We start from the raw sequence: 21,570 nt of genomic DNA, 5'->3' as shown, positions 1-21,570 counted from the left end.
AGCCTAAGCCTAAGCCTAAGCATAAGCCTAAGCCTAAGCCTAAGCCTAAGCCTAAAGCCTAAGCCTAAGCTAAGCCTAAGCCTAAGCCTAAGCCTAAGCTAAGCTAAGCTAAGCCTAACCTAAGCCTAAGCCTAACTAAGCTAACCTAAGCCTAACCTAAGCCTAGCCTAAGCCTAAGCCTAAGCTAAAGCCTAAGCCTAAGCCTAAGCCTAAGCCTAAGCCTAAGCTAAGCCTAAGCCTAAGCCTAAGCCTAAGCCTAAGCCTAACCTATAGCTAAGCCTAAGCCTACCCTAAGCCTAAAGCCTAAGCTAAGCCTAAGCCTAGCCTAAGCCTTAAGCCTAAGCCTAAGCCTAAGTGCCTAAGCCTAAGCCTAAGCCTAAAGCCTAAGCCTAAGCCTAAGCCTAAGCCTAAGCCTAAGCCTAAAGCCTAAGCCTAACCTAAGCCTAAGCCTAAGCCTAAGCCTAAGCCTAAGCCTAAGCCTAAGCCTAAGCCTAAGCCTAAGCCTAAGCCTAAGCCTAAGCCTAAGCTAAGCCTAAGCTAAGCCTAAGCCTAAGCCTAAGCCTAAGCCTAAGTAAGCCTAAGCCTAAGCCTAAGCCTAAGCCTAAGCCTAAGCCTAAGCCTAAGCTAAGCCTAAGCCTAAGCCTAAGCCTAAGCCTAAGCCTAGCCTAAGCCTAAGCCTAAGCCTAAGCCTAAGCCTAAGCCTAAGCCTAAGCTAAGCCTAAGCCTAAGCCTAACCTAAGCCTAAGCCTAACCTAAGCCTAAGCCTAAGCCTAGCCTAAAGCCTAAGCCTAAGCCTAAGCCTAAGCTAAGCTAAGCCCTAAGCCTAAGCCTAAGCCTAAGCCTAAGCCTAAGCCTAAGCCTAAGCCTAAGCCTAAGCCTAAGCCCTAAGCCTAAGCCTGAGCCTAAGCCTAAGCCTAAGCCTAAGCCTAAGCCTAAGCCTAAGCCTAAGCCTAAGCCTAAGCCTAAGCCTAAGCCTAAGCCTAAGCCTAAGCCTAAGCCTAAGCCTAAGCCTAAGCCTAAGCCTAAGCCTAAGCCTAAGCCTAAGCCTAAGCCTAAGCCTAAGCCTAAGCCTAAGCCTAAGCCTAAGCCTAAGCCTAAGCCTAAGCCTAAGCCTAAGCCTAAGCCTAGCCTAAGCCTAAGCCTAAGCCTAAGCCTAAGCCTAAGCCTAAGCTAAGCTAAGCCTAAGGCCTAAGCCTAAGCCTAAGCCTAAGCCTAAGCCTAAGCCTAAGCCTAACCTAAGCCTAAGCCTAAGCTAAGCCTAAGCCTAAGCCTAAGCCTAAGCCTAAGCCTAAGCCTAAGCTAAGCCTAAGCCTAAGCCTAAGCCTAAGCCTAAGCCTAAGCCTAAGCCTAAGCCTAAGCTAAGCCTAAAGCCTAAGCCTAAGCCTAAGCCTAAGCCTAAGCCTAAGCCTAAGCCTAAGCCTAAGCCTAAGCCTAAGCCTACAGCCTAAGCTAAGCCTAACCTAAGCCTAAGCCTAAGCCTAAGCTAAGCCTAAGCCTAAGCCTAACCTAAGCCTAAGCCTAAGCCTAAGCCTAAGCTAAGCTAAGCTAAGCCTAAGCCTAAGCCTAAGCCTAAGCCTAAGCCTAAGCCTAAGCCTAAGCCTAAGCCTAAGCCTAAGCCTAAGCCTAAGCCTAAGCCTAAGCCTAAGCCTAAGCTAAGCCTAAGCCTAAGCCTAAGCCTAAAGCTAAGCCTAAGCCTAAGCCTAAGCCTAAGCCTAAGCCTAAGCCTAAGCCTAAGCCTAAGCCTAAGCCTAAGCCTAAGCCTAAGCCTAACCTAAGCCTAAGCCTAAGCCTTAAGCCTAAGCCTAAGCCTAAGCTAAGCCTAAGCCTAAGCCTAAGCCTAAGCCTAAGCCTAAGCCTAAGCCTAAGCCTAAGCCTAAGCCTAAGCTAAGCCTAAGCTAAGCCTAAGCCTAAGCCTAAGCCTAAGCCTAAGCCTAAGCCTAAGCCTAAGCCTAAGCCTAAGCCTAAGCCTAAGCCTAAGCCTAAGCCTAAGCCTAAGCCTAAGCCTAAGCCTAAGCCTAAGCCTAAGCCTAAGCCTAAGCCTAAGCCTAAGCCTAAGCCTAAGCCTAAGCCTAAGCCTAAGCCTAAGCCTAAGCTAAGCCTAAGCCTAAGCCTAAGCCTAAGCCTAAGCCTAAGCTATAAGCCTAAGCCTAAGCTAAGCCTAAGCCTAAGCCTAAGCCTAAGCCTAAGCCTAAGCCTAAGCTAAGCCTAAAGCCTAAGCCTAAGCCTAAGCCTAAGCCTAAGCCTAAGCCTAAGCCTAAGCCTAAGCCTAAGCCTAAGCCTAAGCCTAAGCCTAAGCCTAAGCCTAAGCCTAAGCCTAAGCCTAAGCCTAAGCCTAAGCCTAAGCCTAAGCCTAAGCCTAAGCCTAAGCCTAAGCCTAAGCCTAAGCCTAAGCCTAAGCCTAAGCCTAAGCCTAAGCCTAAGCCTAAGCCTAAGCCTAAGCCTAAGCCTAAGCCTAAGCCTAAGCCTAAGCCTAAGCCTAAGCCTAAGCCTAAGCCTAAGCCTAAGCCTAAGCCTAAGCCTAAGCCTAAGCTAAGCCTAAGCCTAAGCCTAAGCCTAAGCCTAAGCCTAAGCCTAAGCTAAGCCTAAGCCTAAGCCTAAGCCTAAGCCTAAGCCTAAGCCTAAGCTAAGCCTAAGCCTAAGCCTAAGCCTAAGCCTAAGCCTAAGCCTAAGCCTAAAAGCCTAAGCTAAGCCTAAGCTAAGCCTAAGCCTAAGCTAAGCCTAAGCCTAAGCCTAAGCTAAGCCTAAGCCTAAGCCTAAGCCTAAGCCTAAGCCTAAGCCTAAGCCTAAGCCTAAGCCTAAGCCTAAGCCTAAGCCTAAGCCTAAGCCTAAGCCTAAGCCTAAGCCTAAAGCCTAAGCCTAAGCCTAAGCCTAAGCCTAAGCCTAAGCCTAAGCTAAGCCTAAGCCTAAGCCTAAGCCTAAGCCTAAGCCTAAGCCTAAGCCTAAGCCTAAGCTAAGCCTAAGCCTAAGCCTAAGCCTAAGCCTAAAGCCTAAGCCTAAGCCTAAGCCTAAGCCTAAGCCTAAGCCTAAGCCTAAGCCTAAGCCTAAGCCTAAGCCTAAGCCTAAGCCTAAGCTAAGCCTAAGCCTAAGCCTAAGCCTAAGCCTAAGCCTAAGCCTAAGCCTAAGCCTAAGCCTAAGCCTAAGCCTAAGCCTAAGCCTAAGCTAAGCCTAAGCCTAAGCCTAAGCTAAGCCTAAGCCTAAGCCTAAGCCTAAGCCTAAGCCTAAGCCTAAGCCTAAGCCTAAGCCTAAGCCTAAGCCTAAGCCTAAGCCTAAGCCTAAGCCTAAGCTAAGCCTAAGCCTAAGCCTAAGCCTAAGCCTAAGCCTAAGCCTAAGCCTAAGCCTAAGCCTAAGCCTAAGCCTAAGCCTAAGCCTAAGCCTAAGCCTAAGCCTAAGCCTAACCTAAGCCTAAGCCTAAGCCTAAGCCTAAGCCTAAGCCTAAGCCTAAGCCTAAGCCTAAGCTAAGCCTAAGCCTAAGCCTAAGCCTAAGCCTAAGCTAAGCCTAAGCCTAAGCCTAAGCCTAAGCTAAGCTAAGCCTAAGCCTAAGCCTAAGCCTAAGCCTAAGCCTAAGCCTAAGCCTAAGCCTAAGCCTAAGCCTAAGCCTAAGCCTAAGCCTAAGCCTAAGCCTAAGCCTAAGCCTAAGCCTAAGCCTAAGCCTAAGCCTAAGCCTAAGCCTAAGCCTAAGCCTAAGCCTAAGCCTAAGCCTAAGCCTAAGCCTAAGCCTAAGCCTAAGCCTAAGCCTAAGCCTAAGCCTAAGCCTAAGCCTAAGCCTAAGCCTAAGCCTAAGCCTAAGCCTAAGCCTAAGCCTAAGCCTAAGCCTAAGCCTAAGCCTAAGCCTAAGCCTAAGCCTAAGCCTAAGCCTAAGCCTAAGCCTAAGCCTAAGCCTAAGCCTAAGCCTAAGCCTAAGCCTAAGCCTAAGCCTAAGCCTAAGCCTAAGCCTAAGCCTAAGCCTAAGCCTAAGCCTAAGCCTAAGCCTAAGCCTAAGCCTAAGCCTAAGCCTAAGCCTAAGCCTAAGCCTAAGCCTAAGCCTAAGCCTAAGCCTAAGCCTAAGCCTAAGCCTAAGCCTAAGCCTAAGCCTAAGCCTAAGCTAAGCCTAAGCCTAAGCCTAAGCCTAAGCCTAAGCCTAAGCCTAAGCCTAAGCCTAAGCTAAGCCTAAGCCTAAGCCTAAGCCTAAGCCTAAGCCTAAGCCTAAGCCTAAGCCTAAGCCTAAGCCTAAGCCTAAGCCTAAGCCTAAGCCTATAAGCCTAAGCCTAAGCCTAAGCCTAAGCCTAAGCCTAAGCCTAAGCCTAAGCCTAAGCCTAAGCCTAAGCCTAAGCCTAAGCCTAAGCCTAAGCCTAAGCCTAAGCCTAAGCCTAAGCCTAAGCCTAAGCCTAAGCCTAAGCCTAAGCCTAAGCCTAAGCCTAAGCCTAAGCCTAAGCCTAAGCCTAAGCCTAAGCCTAAGCTAAGCCTAAGCCTAAGCCTAAGCCTAAGCCTAAGCCTAAGCCTAAGCCTAAGCCTAAGCCTAAGCCTAAGCCTAAGCCTAAGCCTAAGCCTAAGCCTAAGCCTAAGCCTAAGCCTAAGCCTAAGCCTAAGCCTAAGCCTAAGCCTAAGCCTAAGCCTAAGCCTAAGCCTAAGCCTAAGCCTAAGCCTAAGCCTAAGCCTAAGCCTAAGCCTAAGCCTAAGCCTAAGCCTAAGCCTAAGCCTAAGCCTAAGCCTAAGCCTAAGCCTAAGCCTAAGCCTAAGCCTAAGCCTAAGCCTAAGCCTAAGCCTAAGCCTAAGCCTAAGCCTAAGCCTAAGCCTAAGCCTAAGCCTAAGCCTAAGCCTAAGCCTAAGCCTAAGCCTAAGCCTAAGCCTAAGCCTAAGCCTAAGCCTAAGCCTAAGCCTAAGCCTAAGCCTAAGCCTAAGCCTAAGCCTAAGCCTAAGCCTAAGCCTAAGCCTAAGCCTAAGCCTAAGCCTAAGCCTAAGCCTAAGCCTAAGCCTAAGCCTAAGCCTAAGCCTAAGCCTAAGCCTAAGCCTAAGCCTAAGCCTAAGCCTAAGCCTAAGCTAAGCCTAAGCCTAAGCCTAAGCCTAAGCCTAAGCCTAAGCCTAAGCCTAAGCCTAAGCCTAAGCCTAAGCCTAAGCCTAAGCCTAAGCCTAAGCCTAAGCCTAAGCCTAAGCCTAAGCCTAAGCCTAAGCCTAAGCCTAAGCCTAAGCCTAAGCCTAAGCCTAAGCCTAAGCCTAAGCCTAAGCCTAAGCCTAAGCCTAAGCCTAAGCCTAAGCCTAAGCCTAAGCCTAAGCCTAAGCCTAAGCCTAAGCCTAAGCCTAAGCCTAAGCCTAAGCCTAAGCCTAAGCCTAAGCCTAAGCCTAAGCCTAAGCCTAAGCCTAAGCCTAAGCCTAAGCCTAAGCCTAAGCCTAAGCCTAAGCCTAAGCCTAAGCCTAAGCCTAAGCCTAAGCCTAAGCCTAAGCCTAAGCCTAAGCCTAAGCCTAAGCCTAAGCCTAAGCCTAAGCCTAAGCCTAAGCCTAAGCCTAAGCTAAGCCTAAGCCTAAGCCTAAGCCTAAGCCTAAGCCTAAGCCTAAGCCTAAGCCTAAGCCTAAGCCTAAGCCTAAGCCTAAGCCTAAGCCTAAGCCTAAGCCTAAGCCTAAGCCTAAGCCTAAGCCTAAGCCTAAGCCTAAGCCTAAGCCTAAGCCTAAGCCTAAGCCTAAGCCTAAGCCTAAGCCTAAGCCTAAGCCTAAGCCTAAGCCTAAGCCTAAGCCTAAGCCTAAGCCTAAGCCTAAGCCTAAGCCTAAGCCTAAGCCTAAGCCTAAGCCTAAGCCTAAGCCTAAGCCTAAGCCTAAGCCTAAGCCTAAGCCTAAGCCTAAGCCTAAGCCTAAGCCTAAGCCTAAGCCTAAGCCTAAGCCTAAGCCTAAGCCTAAGCCTAAGCCTAAGCCTAAGCCTAAGCCTAAGCCTAAGCCTAAGCCTAAGCCTAAGCCTAAGCCTAAGCCTAAGCCTAAGCCTAAGCCTAAGCCTAAGCCTAAGCCTAAGCCTAAGCCTAAGCCTAAGCCTAAGCCTAAGCCTAAGCCTAAGCCTAAGCCTAAGCCTAAGCCTAAGGCTAAGCCTAAGCCTAAGCCTAAGCCTAAGCCTAAGCCTAAGCCTAAGCCTAAGCCTAAGCCTAAGCCTAAGCCTAAGCCTAAGCCTAAGCCTAAGCCTAAGCCTAAGCCTAAGCCTAAGCCTAAGCCTAAGCCTAAGCCTAAGCCTAAGCCTAAGCCTAAGCCTAAGCCTAAGCCTAAGCCTAAGCCTAAGCCTAAGCCTAAGCCTAAGCCTAAGCCTAAGCCTAAGCCTAAGCCTAAGCCTAAGCCTAAGCCTAAGCCTAAGCCTAAGCCTAAGCCTAAGCCTAAGCCTAAGCCTAAGCCTAAGCCTAAGCCTAAGCCTAAGCCTAAGCCTAAGCCTAAGCCTAAGCCTAAGCCTAAGCCTAAGCCTAAGCCTAAGCCTAAGCCTAAGCCTAAGCCTAAGCCTAAGCCTAAGCCTAAGCCTAAGCCTAAGCCTAAGCCTAAGCCTAAGCCTAAGCCTAAGCCTAAGCCTAAGCCTAAGCCTAAGCTAAGCCTAAGCCTAAGCCTAAGCCTAAGCCTAAGCCTAAGCCTAAGCCTAAGCCTAAGCCTAAGCCTAAGCCTAAGCCTAAGCCTAAGCCTAAGCCTAAGCCTAAGCCTAAGCCTAAGCCTAAGCCTAAGCCTAAGCCTAAGCCTAAGCCTAAGCCTAAGCCTAAGCCTAAGCCTAAGCCTAAGCCTAAGCCTAAGCCTAAGCCTAAGCCTAAGCCTAAGCCTAAGCCTAAGCCTAAGCCTAAGCCTAAGCCTAAGCCTAAGCCTAAGCCTAAGCCTAAGCCTAAGCCTAAGCCTAAGCCTAAGCCTAAGCCTAAGCCTAAGCCTAAGCCTAAGCCTAAGCCTAAGCCTAAGCCTAAGCCTAAGCCTAAGCCTAAGCCTAAGCCTAAGCCTAAGCCTAAGCCTAAGCCTAAGCCTAAGCCTAAGCCTAAGCCTAAGCCTAAGCCTAAGCCTAAGCCTAAGCCTAAGCCTAAGCCTAAGCCTAAGCCTAAGCCTAAGCCTAAGCCTAAGCCTAAGCCTAAGCCTAAGCCTAAGCCTAAGCCTAAGCCTAAGCCTAAGCCTAAGCCTAAGCCTAAGCCTAAGCCTAAGCCTAAGCCTAAGCCTAAGCCTAAGCCTAAGCCTAAGCCTAAGCCTAAGCCTAAGCCTAAGCCTAAGCCTAAGCCTAAGCCTAAGCCTAAGCCTAAGCCTAAGCCTAAGCCTAAGCCTAAGCCTAAGCCTAAGCCTAAGCCTAAGCCTAAGCCTAAGCCTAAGCCTAAGCCTAAGCCTAAGCCTAAGCCTAAGCCTAAGCCTAAGCCTAAGCCTAAGCCTAAGCCTAAGCCTAAGCCTAAGCCTAAGCCTAAGCCTAAGCCTAAGCCTAAGCCTAAGCCTAAGCCTAAGCCTAAGCCTAAGCCTAAGCCTAAGCCTAAGCCTAAGCCTAAGCCTAAGCCTAAGCCTAAGCCTAAGCCTAAGCCTAAGCCTAAGCCTAAGCCTAAGCCTAAGCCTAAGCCTAAGCCTAAGCCTAAGCCTAAGCCTAAGCTAAGCCTAAGCCTAAGCCTAAGCCTAAGCCTAAGCCTAAGCCTAAGCCTAAGCCTAAGCCTAAGCCTAAGCCTAAGCCTAAGCCTAAGCCTAAGCCTAAGCCTAAGCCTAAGCCTAAGCCTAAGCCTAAGCCTAAGCCTAAGCCTAAGCCTAAGCCTAAGCCTAAGCCTAAGCCTAAGCCTAAGCCTAAGCCTAAGCCTAAGCCTAAGCCTAAGCCTAAGCCTAAGCCTAAGCCTAAGCCTAAGCCTAAGCCTAAGCCTAAGCCTAAGCCTAAGCCTAAGCCTAAGCCTAAGCCTAAGCCTAAGCCTAAGCCTAAGCCTAAGCCTAAGCCTAAGCCTAAGCCTAAGCCTAAGCTAAGCCTAAGCCTAAGCCTAAGCCTAAGCCTAAGCCTAAGCCTAAGCCTAAGCCTAAGCCTAAGCCTAAGCCTAAGCCTAAGCCTAAGCCTAAGCCTAAGCCTAAGCCTAAGCCTAAGCCTAAGCCTAAGCCTAAGCCTAAGCCTAAGCCTAAGCCTAAGCCTAAGCCTAAGCCTAAGCCTAAGCCTAAGCCTAAGCCTAAGCCTAAGCCTAAGCCTAAGCCTAAGCCTAAGCCTAAGCCTAAGCCTAAGCCTAAGCCTAAGCCTAAGCCTAAGCCTAAGCCTAAGGCCTAAGCCTAAGCCTAAGCCTAAGCCTAAGCCTAAGCCTAAGCCTAAGCCTAAGCCTAGCCTAAGCCTAAGCCTAAGCCTAAGCCTAAGCCTAAGCCTAAGCCTAGCCTAAACCCTAAGCCTAAGCCTAAGCCTAAGCCTAAGCCTAAGCCTACCTAAGCCTAAGCCTAAGCCTAAGCCTAAGCCTAAGCCTAAGCCTAAGCCTAAGCCTAAGCCTAAGCCTAAGCCTAAGCCTAAGCCTAAGCTAAGCCTAAGCCTAAGCCTAAGCCTAAGCCTAAGCCTAAGCCTAAGCCTAAGCCTAAGCCTAAGCCTAAGCCTAAGCCTAAGCCTAAGCTAAGCTAAGCCTAAGCCTAAGCCTAAGCCTAAGCCTAAGCCTAAGCCTAAGCCTAAGCCTAAGCCTAAGCCTAAGCTAAGCCTAAGCCTAAGCCTAAGCCTAAGCCTAAGCCTAAGCCTAAGCCTAAGCCTAAGCCTAAGCTAAGCCTAAGCCTAAGCCTGTAAGCCTAAGCCTAAGCCTAAGCCTAAGCCTAAGCCTAAGCCTAAGCTAAGCCTAAGCCTAAGCCTAAGCCTAAGCCTAAGCCTAAGCCTAAGCCTAAGCCTAAGCCTAAGCCTAAGCCTAAGCCTAAGCCTAAGCCTAAGCCTAAGCCTAAGCCTAAGCTCTAAGCCTAAGCCTAAGCCTAAGCTAAGCCTAAGCCTAAGCCTAAGCCTAAGCCTAAGCCTAAGCCTAAGCCTAAGCCTAAGCCTACCTAAGCCTAATGCCTAAGCCTAAGCCTAAGCCTAAGCCTAAGCCTAAGCCTAAGCCTAAGCACTAAGCCTAAGCCTAAGCCTAAGCCTAAGCCTAAGCCTAAGCCTAAGCCTAAGTAAGCCTAAGCCTAAGCCTAAGCCTAAGCCTAAAAGCCTAAGCCTAAGCCTAAGCTAAGCCTAAGCCTAAGCCTAAGCCTAAGCCTAAGCCTAAGCCTAAGCCTAAGCCTAAGCCTAAGCCTAAGCCTAAGCCTAAGCCTAAGCCTAAGCCTAAGCCTAAGCCTAAGCCTATACCTTTACGCAGTTGAAACCAAATGGAAGTTCCATGTTCTTCGTTCCTTCCATTAGGTTTCCTGCAAATAATACAGTGCAAGTTTAATAATTGATAATTTAAAAAAAATAAACTTTGCTCCTACAAACCCACTTAAATGAAGGTACTAGGAAGTAATAAAATCTCCAACCGCTCGACAGGTCCGACTGCTCACGAATGACTAAATGATGAGGATGTGGCGATATGTGTGCCACCCCGTCTGCGCCTTTGTCTGTGTGCACACATGGACAAAGAAGTCCTTTGTCCCAATAAGGTTAAGAGGGAAATGTACAGGAGGGCGCGGGTCATTTTTAAAAGGACTGTATAGACCCTAAGGGAGTATAGAACCAATCGATTGGGTGAGTTGGGGTTGTGACATCAAAAGAAACCGTACTGTACAGGCACTTCCGTTCGCCCTCAATGAGGGTATACCGAAAAGGGCAAAAGCGGGCCGGTGGGCGCACAGAGTGGCTGGGCACACACATCCCCTTCATCACTACAAAATACACATACATGTATAAGTAAAACTACTTAAAAAGAAAAGCTGCTAATCAAGCTCATCCGTTATCAACGCTAATTAAGCTCATCCGTCATCAATACTAATTAACCCCGTCTGTCCAAAGAACAATACCATACACAGGCGGAATGATAACACATTTCATTCATAAATGCAAGCTAAAGATAATAAAAAAAGTACAGAAAACCATAAAATAAAAAGCTAAGGAAAAAGGCTAAACATAAAGATGAAAAATGGACTAACCTCCTTCTTTTCGAGATCTTCCTTGATGATCTAATTGCCAATAACAGTTCGCCAACATTGCCAACAACACTAAATAAGTTACTAGGTTATCGCAACGAATTCTTCAATAAATGATTTTCTTCACGACAACGATAAGCTGTAACAATATAACAAAAATAGAAATTGGCCAAAAACCGTCCCAAGAAACATTCAATTAGCTAATGAAAAATTAGAAAAAAAGTGAAGCCGAATCAAGATATAACGAAATTCAAATTTTAGTACATCTACATTCATCCATTTCTCAACCAAATCCAACTTCGATGACCTTACGCTTTAAGAGTAATTTACTTGAAAAAGATGACTTAAAAATATAATAACAATTTAACCAAAAGAAAAAGTATAACTTAAAAAAGAGAAAAAAACTTTCCCCTAAAACGCAATATGAAAAGAATTATGGGAAAGTACTAAAACAAATATCTGAACGCTCGACAGACCCGATTGCTCCACGAATGACCTGATGACGAGGATGTGGCTATATATATGTGCGCACAAGGACAAAGGAAGTCCTGTGTTTTTTAGAAAAGACTGTATAGGCCTAGGAGAGTACAGTGATAATCGACTGGGTGAATTGGGGGTTCAGTGTTGGGGTGTGTGCGTGTGAGGAGCGAACGGGTGGGCAGACACTTTGTTCGCTTTCAGTGATGAGGTTAGGGCCCGCTTCAAGTCTGTTCGCTATGACTTTTATATATTAATAATCATTATATTCACATCCGTCCATTCAGCCCAACGGTTTGAGAGACAGTATCAGCAAATTAAAGCAGTAATAAGTAACATATGAATAAACCTAAAACTTCTAATTCTAAAGTAAATTCGTGAATATTGAATGTGTGGTATGCCAAATGCAGGTAAATCGAAGTTTTTAACTCGCTGTTCAAATGCAGATACAAAGGTACCAGTTTGGATTGACGATAAGCCAAAAATCGCCTGCATGACAAGCTGGGTCATCCATTCCTATATATGCTTCAACTTCAGTTATCACTCCCCTGAAGTTTTTTATTCTTTACCTGTAGTGTTAAAAGATGGAAAAGTGTTAGCTTATCTGCATCACAACGAATACTTCTTGTGCTTTAGCTCTGGTTAGTTTATTCTTTAAGTGGGGGGTATAGCTCAGCTGGTAGAACATCTGTTTTGCACGCAGAAGGTCAGCGGTTCGATCCCAGTGTTTGCCGTTCAGTATGGTTGTTCGTTAGCAGAATGTCACCTACAGATCCAAAAATCGAAAAGAGAAAATGGGATCGTCCAGGTCCTAGTTACTAAAGTCTGATCAAACCAGCTTGTGGCACGCTTTCTAAGCGTTTCGCTCAAAGCCACTTCCGCATTTATCGCACCATCGGCAAACTTTGATACCTGAGCTGGCCTTGGCTTACAATTTTATAAACATCGTAATTTAAAAACAGGGAAAGCAGAACTAAAAAACTACTTGCCTTATTTTCATCAACTCCAGTAGATCTTCTTTACTTATCATTTTTAATCCTTAACAAAAAAATTAACTAGGTTCTGCTAGCCGTTATTTTCAAGATAAAGACTCAAAAAGAAAAAATCAAAACATTCACAGTAGATTAAGCTTATATCTGTGTTTTATATGTGAATATTAGAATGAGAATTTATGGATTATAGGCAGATCCTTTTTAAACTGCCAAAATTTTCTATCAAACTCTTTGCTATGCACGCTTTGCTCAGAATAAGCTAAGTCCCTTTCCTCCATTACCACCATTTGGACCACCAAATTCAACAAATTTTTCTCGACGAAAACTTACACAACCATCGCCCCTCTATCTCTTCTGCTGTTTTACTATTTTCCACTTTTCACTGCAGGAAGTGATAAAAACATAAGGCTTTCCCCAATTGAGGAACAATAATAGAATCAGCAACCGTCAAAGCATTCCTGTGTTGTGTGGATCAGCATTTAAAAATAAAGGGTGTCCTGCTTTTTGTAATGATAGTGATCATATGCAAAAAAATCACTGATTTTAACGCATGGGGCTGGAGAACTAAGTTTTGGATATTCAAATTTTGCACGTTATACATCAAGTAAATAGAATTTATTACCCTATAGCATTAGCAGTAAATCACGGATTGCGTCCAGAATCTCAGGAGGAAGTTGAGTTTGTTGTAAGTTATGCAAAAGAAGCTCTATTCATTGCAGCTATATATTTTGCTGTACAGGCTTATTCTTCATATCAGCAAATGTATTGGCTCTAGTGAGTCAATTTTAATATCGGCAAAAAGCAGGGGCTGATGTTAACTCATTAGACAAAGATGATAAAAATGCTGAAGAAAGTTTTAGCAAAACAAGAGGTAGAATTAGGCATCTCAGATGCATAGCAAGCCTCCATGGCTCAGAGCAAAAGCTCCGACTTATTTGCTGTTGTATATTGTGCAAAGCAAGAGATTCATTGATAACTTTGTCACTATCCTTGCTGTTTTCTGTGTTGCCTATATTAAAATAATTATTATAGCATGAAGTTATTAATAATATATATTTTAGCGTAGCAGATACACCTAGTCTAAAACTTGTCATTATTTTTTTAATTGAGAATGGACATAACCAGGTGACGTTGGAATGACTTTGTTAATCACCAGCTATGGTGATTAAAGACAAGAAAGGTGTTCACTGGATAGAGTTTTTTAGGCAAGTACAAATTGAAGGAGGGGTTAAGCTTCTAGGCAGTGAAAGAGCTGATCAATAATGCTAAGTGCCGCTTATGCATGTGATAGCTGCAAAAGCTGTTGCATTTAAAGAGGCATTGGCGCCAGAGTTAAAAGCCTATATCAAAAGAGTTGTGGAGAATGCGAAAGTGCTAGCTCAAGCGTTGCCCTGCGGTTGATCTCCAGCTGGTTGAAAATGCGTAACTAGTTGAAATTTCATAATTCCTATATTATCATATATTTATAGAGTAAATAAGGTATGAAAGTGAGTGTCAATGGATACAAAAAAACTCTATTTTCTCTTTTTATAGAGCTTGCTCCAAATCCTTTTGTTGGTTAGTACAACAAACACCGTTAAGATTATAAAATACGCCACCTAGCTGTAACATCACAGATGAGGGAGGTATATGCGTGACCAATGTGCGGTTTGTCGTTTACATAATATATTGGCGTGGTCTTTCTAGTGATTCCGACTGCTGTTTTGGTTTTAGCTTTAATATTGTTCTCTAGATAATGTTAATAGAAATTCCTGCTTTGAACAGATTCTTGGCTATTTCTATTATCTCTACTTTTCTTTTAATTCTTTAGCTTTATCCCGTGCTTTTTGTGGTATTGTTTTATCATTCTTTGCATTTCTTAGAACCAATGCTTAATTAGCGTAAATTTCTTATCGTACGATGCACAGACAAGTGGCGGATAATGTTATCACCCATGGATCAATAAAGCACTGGAGAAAGCGCAGAAGAAAGTTGAAGCCGACACTAATTTTTCTGTGCAAAGGAGGATATTGAATTCACATTAATCAGCAAAGATAAAAACATCTGTCAAGGAACAGAAAGAACAGTAAGCACTAAATTGAAACGGATTTGATAGATAAATTAGCAATTAATAAAGAAAACATTGAAAAGAACTTAAATTCTTCAAAAGGTTTAATTTTCTCACAGCGTATCATCATAATACAAACATTTAACTTACTAAATAATTACGTATTTATATCAATGCCAACATTTGTTGTTGAAAACAAACCACTTGATGTTGATAAAATTCATGAAATACTTGTTCATTATTGTATCTTCATCATGCTCAACAACGATTACGGTGTTTCCCATATCTCTCAGGTTTTTAAGTGTGGCAATTAATCGATCATTATCACATTGATGAAGGCCTATTGATGGTTCATCAAGCACATATAGAACACCTGTTAACCCTGAACCAATTTGTGAAGCAAATGGACTGTATTATATATACCTCTTGACTGCAGAGGTTACTTTCCACTTCCGCATTTATCGCACCATCGGCAAACTTTGATACCTGAGCGGCATGGCAGAGCTTCCTTTCTGTCCAGTAGAAAAATATTCGGCAATTTCCGCAATCTCAGTTCTTTGTAAGTGACGAATTTCAACAGCAACATTTTCCATTGAACTTGCAATTACTCCTAAAACTGAAAAAAACATGGTCAAAAACAACTTTTTTAATACCTCCAATATGCACGTTAACTAAAATTTAGCATAGAGCATGTGACAATTTGTTAAAGAAATAGTGATAAAAACAGATACAAGAAATATATCTGTACCAACTTCAATAAAGGCGTTATCGGACATTCTTCTTCTTAATTATTGCAGTTTTAACAATAGTTTTATTATCCAATCACTATTCTACCTACATGAAAACGCAGTGCACCTAAGAACAATAATAAGGGATTTAAAATAAGGCCAGAAAGTTCTATAGGGTTAACCATATCACATAGAGAAAAGAAAGTGTAAGATCACGTCTTCCATTCTGATAATTAACTCGTAAATAAAAGTAATTTATGCTTGCATTTTCTTCCAGACTACTTCTCCGCTTTGTATATCGATGCCAATTACTTTGTTGTCTTTAGTCACTATAAAAATTCTACCACCTGTTTTTTGTTCCTTTACAGGGATAAGTGGACTATAATATGACTCAATGTCTGATACACTTTTTACCTTTAGTGGCTTGGACCATAAAATATTTCCTGATTTTACGTCAATACTATAAATGTAAGAGTTATTTTTGGCTATTAAAATGTTGTCACATACTCTTGGTGTGGTAGTTATATCTGTGAGCGGTGTATCAAAAAGGTTTGTGAACAATTTTTGGCTCCACAATTTTTTACCATCTTCATTAAAGGCTATTAGTTCACCGTTTGAAAATGGTGCTATTATTTTATCGTTGAAAATTGCTGGCGATATGGAGTATAAACCTCACTATAAAGCAAAAGCAACATTTTTTCTTCTTGGTGAACGCATAAATAAAAAAACATCTGAGATAGTAAAGAAAATCTATAATGCTGGTCATGAGCTAGGCAATCACTCCTGGTCACATAAGAAATTGACATCACTCTGTCATCCCAGTTCTTGACAGTGGGATCCAGGTTTCTTTTTCTCTAGATTCCAGTGTCACGTGCTGGAATGACACTGAAGAGTGAACTGACACTGCACAATACTCAATATCTTTTCCTATCGCTAAAGCCAAGTTAAGCGATACTCCACCAGTATCAAATGTTATACCTTTACCCACAAAAGCTATCGGTTTTTGTTCTTTAGAAGCTCCATTCCACCTTATTACTACCAACTTAGGCTCTTTACTACTTCCTTGTGCTACTCCAAGCAAAGCTCCCATTTTCTTCTTTTCCATCTGCTTTTTATCAAGCACTTCAATTTCAAGACCAAATTTAGTAAGTTCGCTTTTTATACAGTCAGCATAGGACTCTGGGTACAAAACGTTAGGTGGTTCAGTGAGACATACACTTCGTTTACCGCTACATGGTGATATTTTTTACCACTCAGATCTATAGCTTCCATCTTTAGCAAAGTTAGCTGAGCTGAAGTTGCGTGCTTTATGTTATCAATCAAATCTTCGAAGCTCTCTGCCGTATTTTTTGGCTAGCTCCTCTCCTATTGGCTTTAAATATTCACCAGGGTATAAGCCTTTTTCAATGCTAATTTTTTCTCCTAGGGCTTCTTTATATCGTAAATACACCGACGGGGGTGGGGTAGGCATACGTAGAGGGTGGGCAGACACTTTGTTCGCCTTCAGTGATGAGGTTAGGGCAGAAATGAGGGGGTGGGGTAGGCATACGTAGAGGGTGGGCACATACATCTGAAGAGACCGTACCGTAGTCACTGTGCTCGCCTCAGTGAGGTTAGGGCAGAAATGAGGAAAAGAGTTAACGAGCGAGCGGGTGGATACACACATCTGAAGAGACCGTACCGTACAGGCGGCCATGAGCAGAAGGTTTAACGAGCGAGCTGGCACACACATCGGTGTTCATCATTAAAAAAATACATTTGAATAACTAGAATGACTAATAAAGAAGTTAAATGTAAGAAACATTATACTTAACAGACAGTGATAAGTAAGAGCAATTCATTCACTCAAGAAAGTTAGAAATTAAATAATTAAAGCATTCAGTTAGCTAATGAAAGTCTTGGCTAGTTCGATAAATCCCCAATCCTAATTATTATTTCATAGTGACTGATATAATTGCACACTTATAAACATCACAACATTTAGCTAATAACTGAACTACTAATAATTCACCCTTACTATATATGAAGATCAGGAGAATGGAAATAAAATATATTTATTTTTAATTTAATTACATTTCTTCTGACGTTTTTGGCATTTAATTAAAGTAGAATCGAGCATATTTAAAAATGTTTTCAACATTAAATCAACAAAATCTTGGAACTTTCCTAATAATCCATTTTTAAATTTGTAATTAAAATTATTTTTAATGCCAAAAAAAATTTTTAATCACTAATAATTGCAAATTTTTTTTTACTTCAACATTGAAATATTACTCTAAAGTGGATTTTATAAACTTTCTTTTTTGCTTAAATTCTCAAATATCCACCAGAATATATACTGATCAATACGAAACTCTTGGAAACTGTCGAACTTTCTTAATGATCCATATTTAAATGTACAATTAAAATCAAGCATTAAGTTAAAAAAACTCTCGGAAACTCCCGAACTTTCCAAATAACTCATTTTTAAGATCTGCAATTAAAATTAATTTCAATACCAAAAATAAATTAAAATCATCACTAACTGCAAATTTCATTAAATTTGTACATTGAAAGATTACTTCAGAAAATTCTATAAATTTCCTTTTCTGCAATTATATGTCAAATACCCCAAACAGAATGTGTGCAGATCAAGAGCAGTGTAAATAAAATGATCAGATAAGTCCAAAATATATTTTATTTTTAAATGAATTAAATTTTTATAACATTGTTGGCACTTAGCTGAAACAGAATTTAGCAGATTTAAAAATTTTTTCAGCAATAAATTAACATAAACTCTTGCAAACTGTCGAATTTAAATCTGCAATTAAAATTAATTTCATGTCAGAAATAAATTAAAATCAGCACTAAAGGCAAATTTCATTAAATTTGTACATTAAAAGAATATCTTAAAGTGAATTTTATAAAGTTTCTTATTTGCATAAATGGTCAAATATCCCAAACAGAACATATGAAGATCAGGAGAATGCAAATAATATAGCCAATAAAGTTCAAAAGTGAACTTTTCTATTGATCCATATTTAAATCTGCAATTATTTTCAAAGTCAAAAATAAATTAAAATCACTAAATTTTGTAAAGTTTCTTTTCTCCATAAATTTCAAATATCCCCAAGAGAATGTGTGAAGATCAAGGGGAATGCAAATAAAAATAATCAATTAAGTCCAAAATATATTTATTTTTCAATGAATTAAATTTTCATAACATTGTTGGCATTTAATTAAAACACAATTTAGCATTTTAAAAATTGTTTCAGCATTAAATTGACAGAAAAGCTCTTGGAAACTGTCGAATTTAAATCTGCAATTAAAATTAATTTCAATATTAAAAATAAATTAAAATTGGCCTAAAAGCAATTTCCATTAAATTTGTACATTGAAAGAAAACTTTAAAGTGAATTTTATAAACTTTCTTTTTTGCCTTAATTGTCAAATATCCCTAACAGAATACATGAAGAAGATTGCAAACCCCCGAAATTCAGTTATACTCAGATTATATACAGATTACAATTCAGTTATACCCAGATTATAATTCAGTTTTACTCAAACACTTAAAAAGTTAAAATTAAAGTATTTTAATTTTTTAGCATAAAAAAGTGGCAAAAAAACATTAAAAATAAAAAATATTAAAATAAAATATTAAAAAAAAATAAAAATATATAGTAATGTTCTATCATATTTAAATAGAGAACAAAAAAAAACTTTTTTCATCAAAAAAATATTTATATTAAAATTACTTTTGCTCATATGTTGCTGTGATTCTTTGATTGAAAAGACAAAATCATTTTAATTGTTTTAAAGTTTTTTTTTATTTCTATTGTTAAATTTATGTTAATTGGTGAATGATTCTTTTGTAAGAATGCAACTTCTCTAAAACTGTAATTCTATCTCAGAAACAAGATTTCTGTGGCTATTATTAAAAAGCAAATTCAATATTTTTTTCTGCTTCGTTTAAAAAAAGATGCTCTCAAAGCGTTTGTTTATCATTTATTTATTATTATAAAACTTCATCGATTCTTATTATTACCTTCAATTTACTTATGAATCCATTTCATTTCAAAGTGGAAAAAGAGACAATTTATTTTAGATCTATAAAAAAATCTAACTTTTTTCTTGATCATTATTGAAATAATTTCAGAGCAAAATAAAATACTCACTTTAGCATATAATTTAATAATTTCGATTTAACATTTAACAGGAACAAAATCATACTTTGGAAAAAATAAAAGAAATTAAAAGTATTTTTCACAAGCAAAATTGATTCATCAGTTTCTTTTTTCATGTGTATGCATGAATGAATTATCAAATAATTTAAAATAGCTATGGAATATTGTTGTAATTCAGTTAAAATTAATTCAATAAATGCAGAATATTTGTTGAATATCGCTGATGCTTTTCAAGTAATTCAAAAATCAAATTTATTATAAGAGCAATCAAAAAAGAAGGAAGGAAAGGAAGAAATTTTAAATAATAAACAAAATGAGAAAAATGTGCTGATTTTTTTTTAGAATTAATGGATCTAAATTATTTCATATTTCGTATAAAAATTTTTTATCAATTGAAATTTCTTTCTTTATTTTTTTATATCCTAAAAAAAAGGATAAGTAAGCAAAAAGCTTTCCATTATTGATAACATTTTGAAATACCGAAATGGAGAGATTAAAATTGGGAAATTATTACCGATTGTAAATTATTGTAATCTAAAATTGAACAGACAGATCTTTCAGTAACTTACTTGTAATAACAGATAATACATTATTTTTTTTTTCTTTTTTTAAATTATAGCAAATATTTTTTCTCTTGCTTTTTTCTTTTAAATTTTAACAAACCTTTTCAACTACTTTTTCTTCCTCATTTTCAATTCGATTTTAACTGAAATTTCAATTATTTTTATAATGCACTGCAGATAGGTAAATAATTGATTGCTAACATTAAACATTTTAAAGACTGGTTCATTGTATAGTTATATTATTTGTTGAATTTCTTTTCCATTTATTTAAATACTTTATGCTTTTTCCTTCTGGTATTTTCCTTTATTTCAAACAGTGTATAAAGCAAGGCAAGAGAGAGAGAGAGAGAGAGAGAGAGAGAGAGAGAGGAAAAAAGATGAAAATAGTAAAAGACAATCTTTTTTTAAATTTATGAAACATTTGAAAATTTTGCACAATTTTATTTATATTTTTTTTTCTTGGTAAGTTTTTTTATTAATATAATTTTACTGGGCGAAGAAAAAAGAAGGAAAAAGAATAAGGAATAAGCGACTGTTTTGGCAAAAATTGTTTATTTGCGATAATTAATTTATCGTTGATTAATTGGTGCAATAATTTTAATATTTTTCATGTCTTCGTTTTTTTTTTTTTTTTTTTTTTTCGTTAGAAGAATTAAAATAGGCAATTGAGAGAAATGAATATGAACTATATTATTAGATTAATGATATTATTATTGCTTGCTACGATGTGCCACCTGTTTACATTGGGAATCAAATGATCAATTGAATAATTTTCACCCCTTTACAAAATTTATCACGAAATGGAACAGAGGGTTACTGTAATTTGTATGAGGAATAAACAAATATTTCAAGATGTCATTCAAAATGTCATGATATGGTTGATTATTTCATTTACTGATTATTTATTATTAATTACCTCATCTGTTAATTATATGCTACTTTTATCATTTCATTTGCTGAATTTCACTTCTTGATTTAAAATTAAATTGAAAAAAATGAGAATAATTTTAATTAAATATGGTAAGTGTGCAGTTATTATATATGTACAAAAAGGATTAAATTACTACAGTTTGAAAATGAAACAATTGCTATCGTCAAACATACAATTACTATTTGTATTCATTTCGGCTAACTGATTAACAACATTCTTAATAATTTTAAAAGATTTTTAATTTAAAGTGACATATCTTAATAAGTACCAGAAAAATTACTTATGAGGCCATCCTATCATCTGTGGTCATCAATATCAATTATAATTTCTTAATTATTTTCCTTTCATCTATGCCATCATTATTATTTAAAGTTTAAATAACTTTACTAAAACGAAAGGCCATCTTAGCTTCTTTAATATTTTAATAGAGAGATAAATTAGGTATTTAATTTATTTTTGTCATATTTATTGCAAATGTCAGTTCCGTCGGTTAAATACTAAAATTTGAAGTCGAAAATTTTATATATATATATGTAATATTTTATTAACCCATTAACCGATTGATTGACTGCTATGTAAAATGCATTAATGAATAATTTTTTTGTTTTTAGATCCTTTTTTGAATCAGATTTATCTATCATAAAATTTGATGAGATATTTACATTTGATCGAAAAATTCAATGTCAAATTGTTAAGTGTATTATATATCACTTTCACTTTGTGGTCATTACGAGACAGAAATATTATATAAGTAATACACATATACACCCAGTAGTAGTTATAAATGATTGTGTGTAATGTATATTTGGCTTGAATGTGATACTGGCACTTGAAATGACTCCTAAACAGATACTTGAACTTGGCCTAAATTGTCGTCAAATTTGGGAATCAGTCTGAACATAACTTGTGGCTTAGAATCGAATTGAACTTTCGTATATTCAAGAACTTACCTTATTTGTTATTGTAGTTGATGTAGACAAATGCGTTTTTTTGTTATTTTTCCTTTTTTTTGAATCAGATTTATCTATCACAAAATTTAGATCCATTGTAACGAATGATAGATCTATTGAAACGATTTTATTTGCTAACACCAAAATATATAGGTATTAATTTAAGCAACAATACTGATAATTTCGTGAAGTATTTAATAAATGAATAAATTAATGGGGAAACAAACTGAATGGTTAGTGAGAGAGTGCAGTCGAATTGTAGCTTACTGATAAAGAAAAACTGGTAAAAACTGATCAAGACAAAGGATTTAAATCTTTATACAGTGGTCATTGACTTGCAACAAGAGCATGATTATTAAGTAAGGAACTATTAGATAACTTTGCTCTTCATATAGAAAGAGTTCTAATATTGAAGCTTCCCAAAGGTTGGCTATCAGTTTATAAGAATATTTTGACATTGCAAATACATTTGATTTGGAACAAAGGAGTAATTTTTAACATATTAAATAATGCACCTTTTATTATCAGATGAAAATGTCTAGAAAGTAGATAAGCTCAACTACAATAGAAAGATGAGTGTTGGAATGATTGCTTACATAAAGTATAATTTGAAACAGTTTTACATTTCTAATGTTCAATTAAAACGAATTTTAGCCTTATATTATGAATTAATATAATTTTATTTAATATATTTTTTAAGTTATTTAAAAAGTTATTTTGTAAGTTAAGTTATTT

At 38.9% G+C, this 21,570-nt stretch overlaps 2 protein-coding genes and 5 pseudogenes across 7 annotated transcripts; 1 reads left to right on the top strand and 6 right to left on the bottom strand.

The window, feature by feature from the left end:
* Positions 1 to 5,478: 5,478 nt before the first annotated feature.
* Positions 5,479 to 9,712, bottom strand: Bm17175 (Uncharacterized protein; the record flags this gene model as incomplete). The annotated part of the gene is made up of 5 exons (XM_043082957.1): positions 5,479 to 6,521; positions 8,335 to 8,429; positions 8,923 to 8,977; positions 9,212 to 9,270; positions 9,558 to 9,712. 5 exons carry the CDS (start codon positions 9,710 to 9,712, stop codon positions 5,479 to 5,481), a joined length of 1,407 nt encoding a protein of 468 aa, XP_042938891.1.
* A 1,185-nt stretch (positions 9,713 to 10,897) lies between these two features.
* On the bottom strand, positions 10,898 to 15,333 carry Bm11567 (cytosol aminopeptidase, putative; the record flags this gene model as incomplete). Its single annotated transcript, XM_043082956.1, has 6 exons — positions 10,898 to 11,009; positions 11,297 to 11,383; positions 13,702 to 13,908; positions 13,987 to 14,110; positions 14,576 to 14,688; positions 15,131 to 15,333. 6 exons carry the CDS (start codon positions 15,331 to 15,333, stop codon positions 10,898 to 10,900), a joined length of 846 nt encoding a protein of 281 aa, XP_042938890.1.
* On the bottom strand, positions 13,737 to 13,904 carry Bm18414 (annotated as a pseudogene). Its single transcript has one exon. A coding segment is annotated over exon 1 (168 nt).
* On the bottom strand, positions 13,992 to 14,129 carry Bm18413 (annotated as a pseudogene). Its single transcript has one exon. A coding segment is annotated over exon 1 (138 nt).
* Positions 14,502 to 14,900, bottom strand: Bm18412 (annotated as a pseudogene). Its single transcript has one exon. A coding segment is annotated over exon 1 (399 nt).
* On the top strand, positions 14,902 to 15,039 carry Bm18411 (annotated as a pseudogene). The gene has a single exon. A coding segment is annotated over exon 1 (138 nt).
* On the bottom strand, positions 15,175 to 15,438 carry Bm18409 (annotated as a pseudogene). The gene has a single exon. A coding segment is annotated over exon 1 (264 nt).
* Positions 15,439 to 21,570: the final 6,132 nt, after the last annotated feature.

Source organism: Brugia malayi (assembly GCF_000002995.4).
Source record: "Brugia malayi strain FR3 genome assembly, contig: Bm_038, whole genome shotgun sequence".
NCBI lineage: Eukaryota > Metazoa > Nematoda > Chromadorea > Rhabditida > Onchocercidae > Brugia > Brugia malayi.
This window is presented reverse-complemented; position numbering and strand designations above follow the sequence as displayed.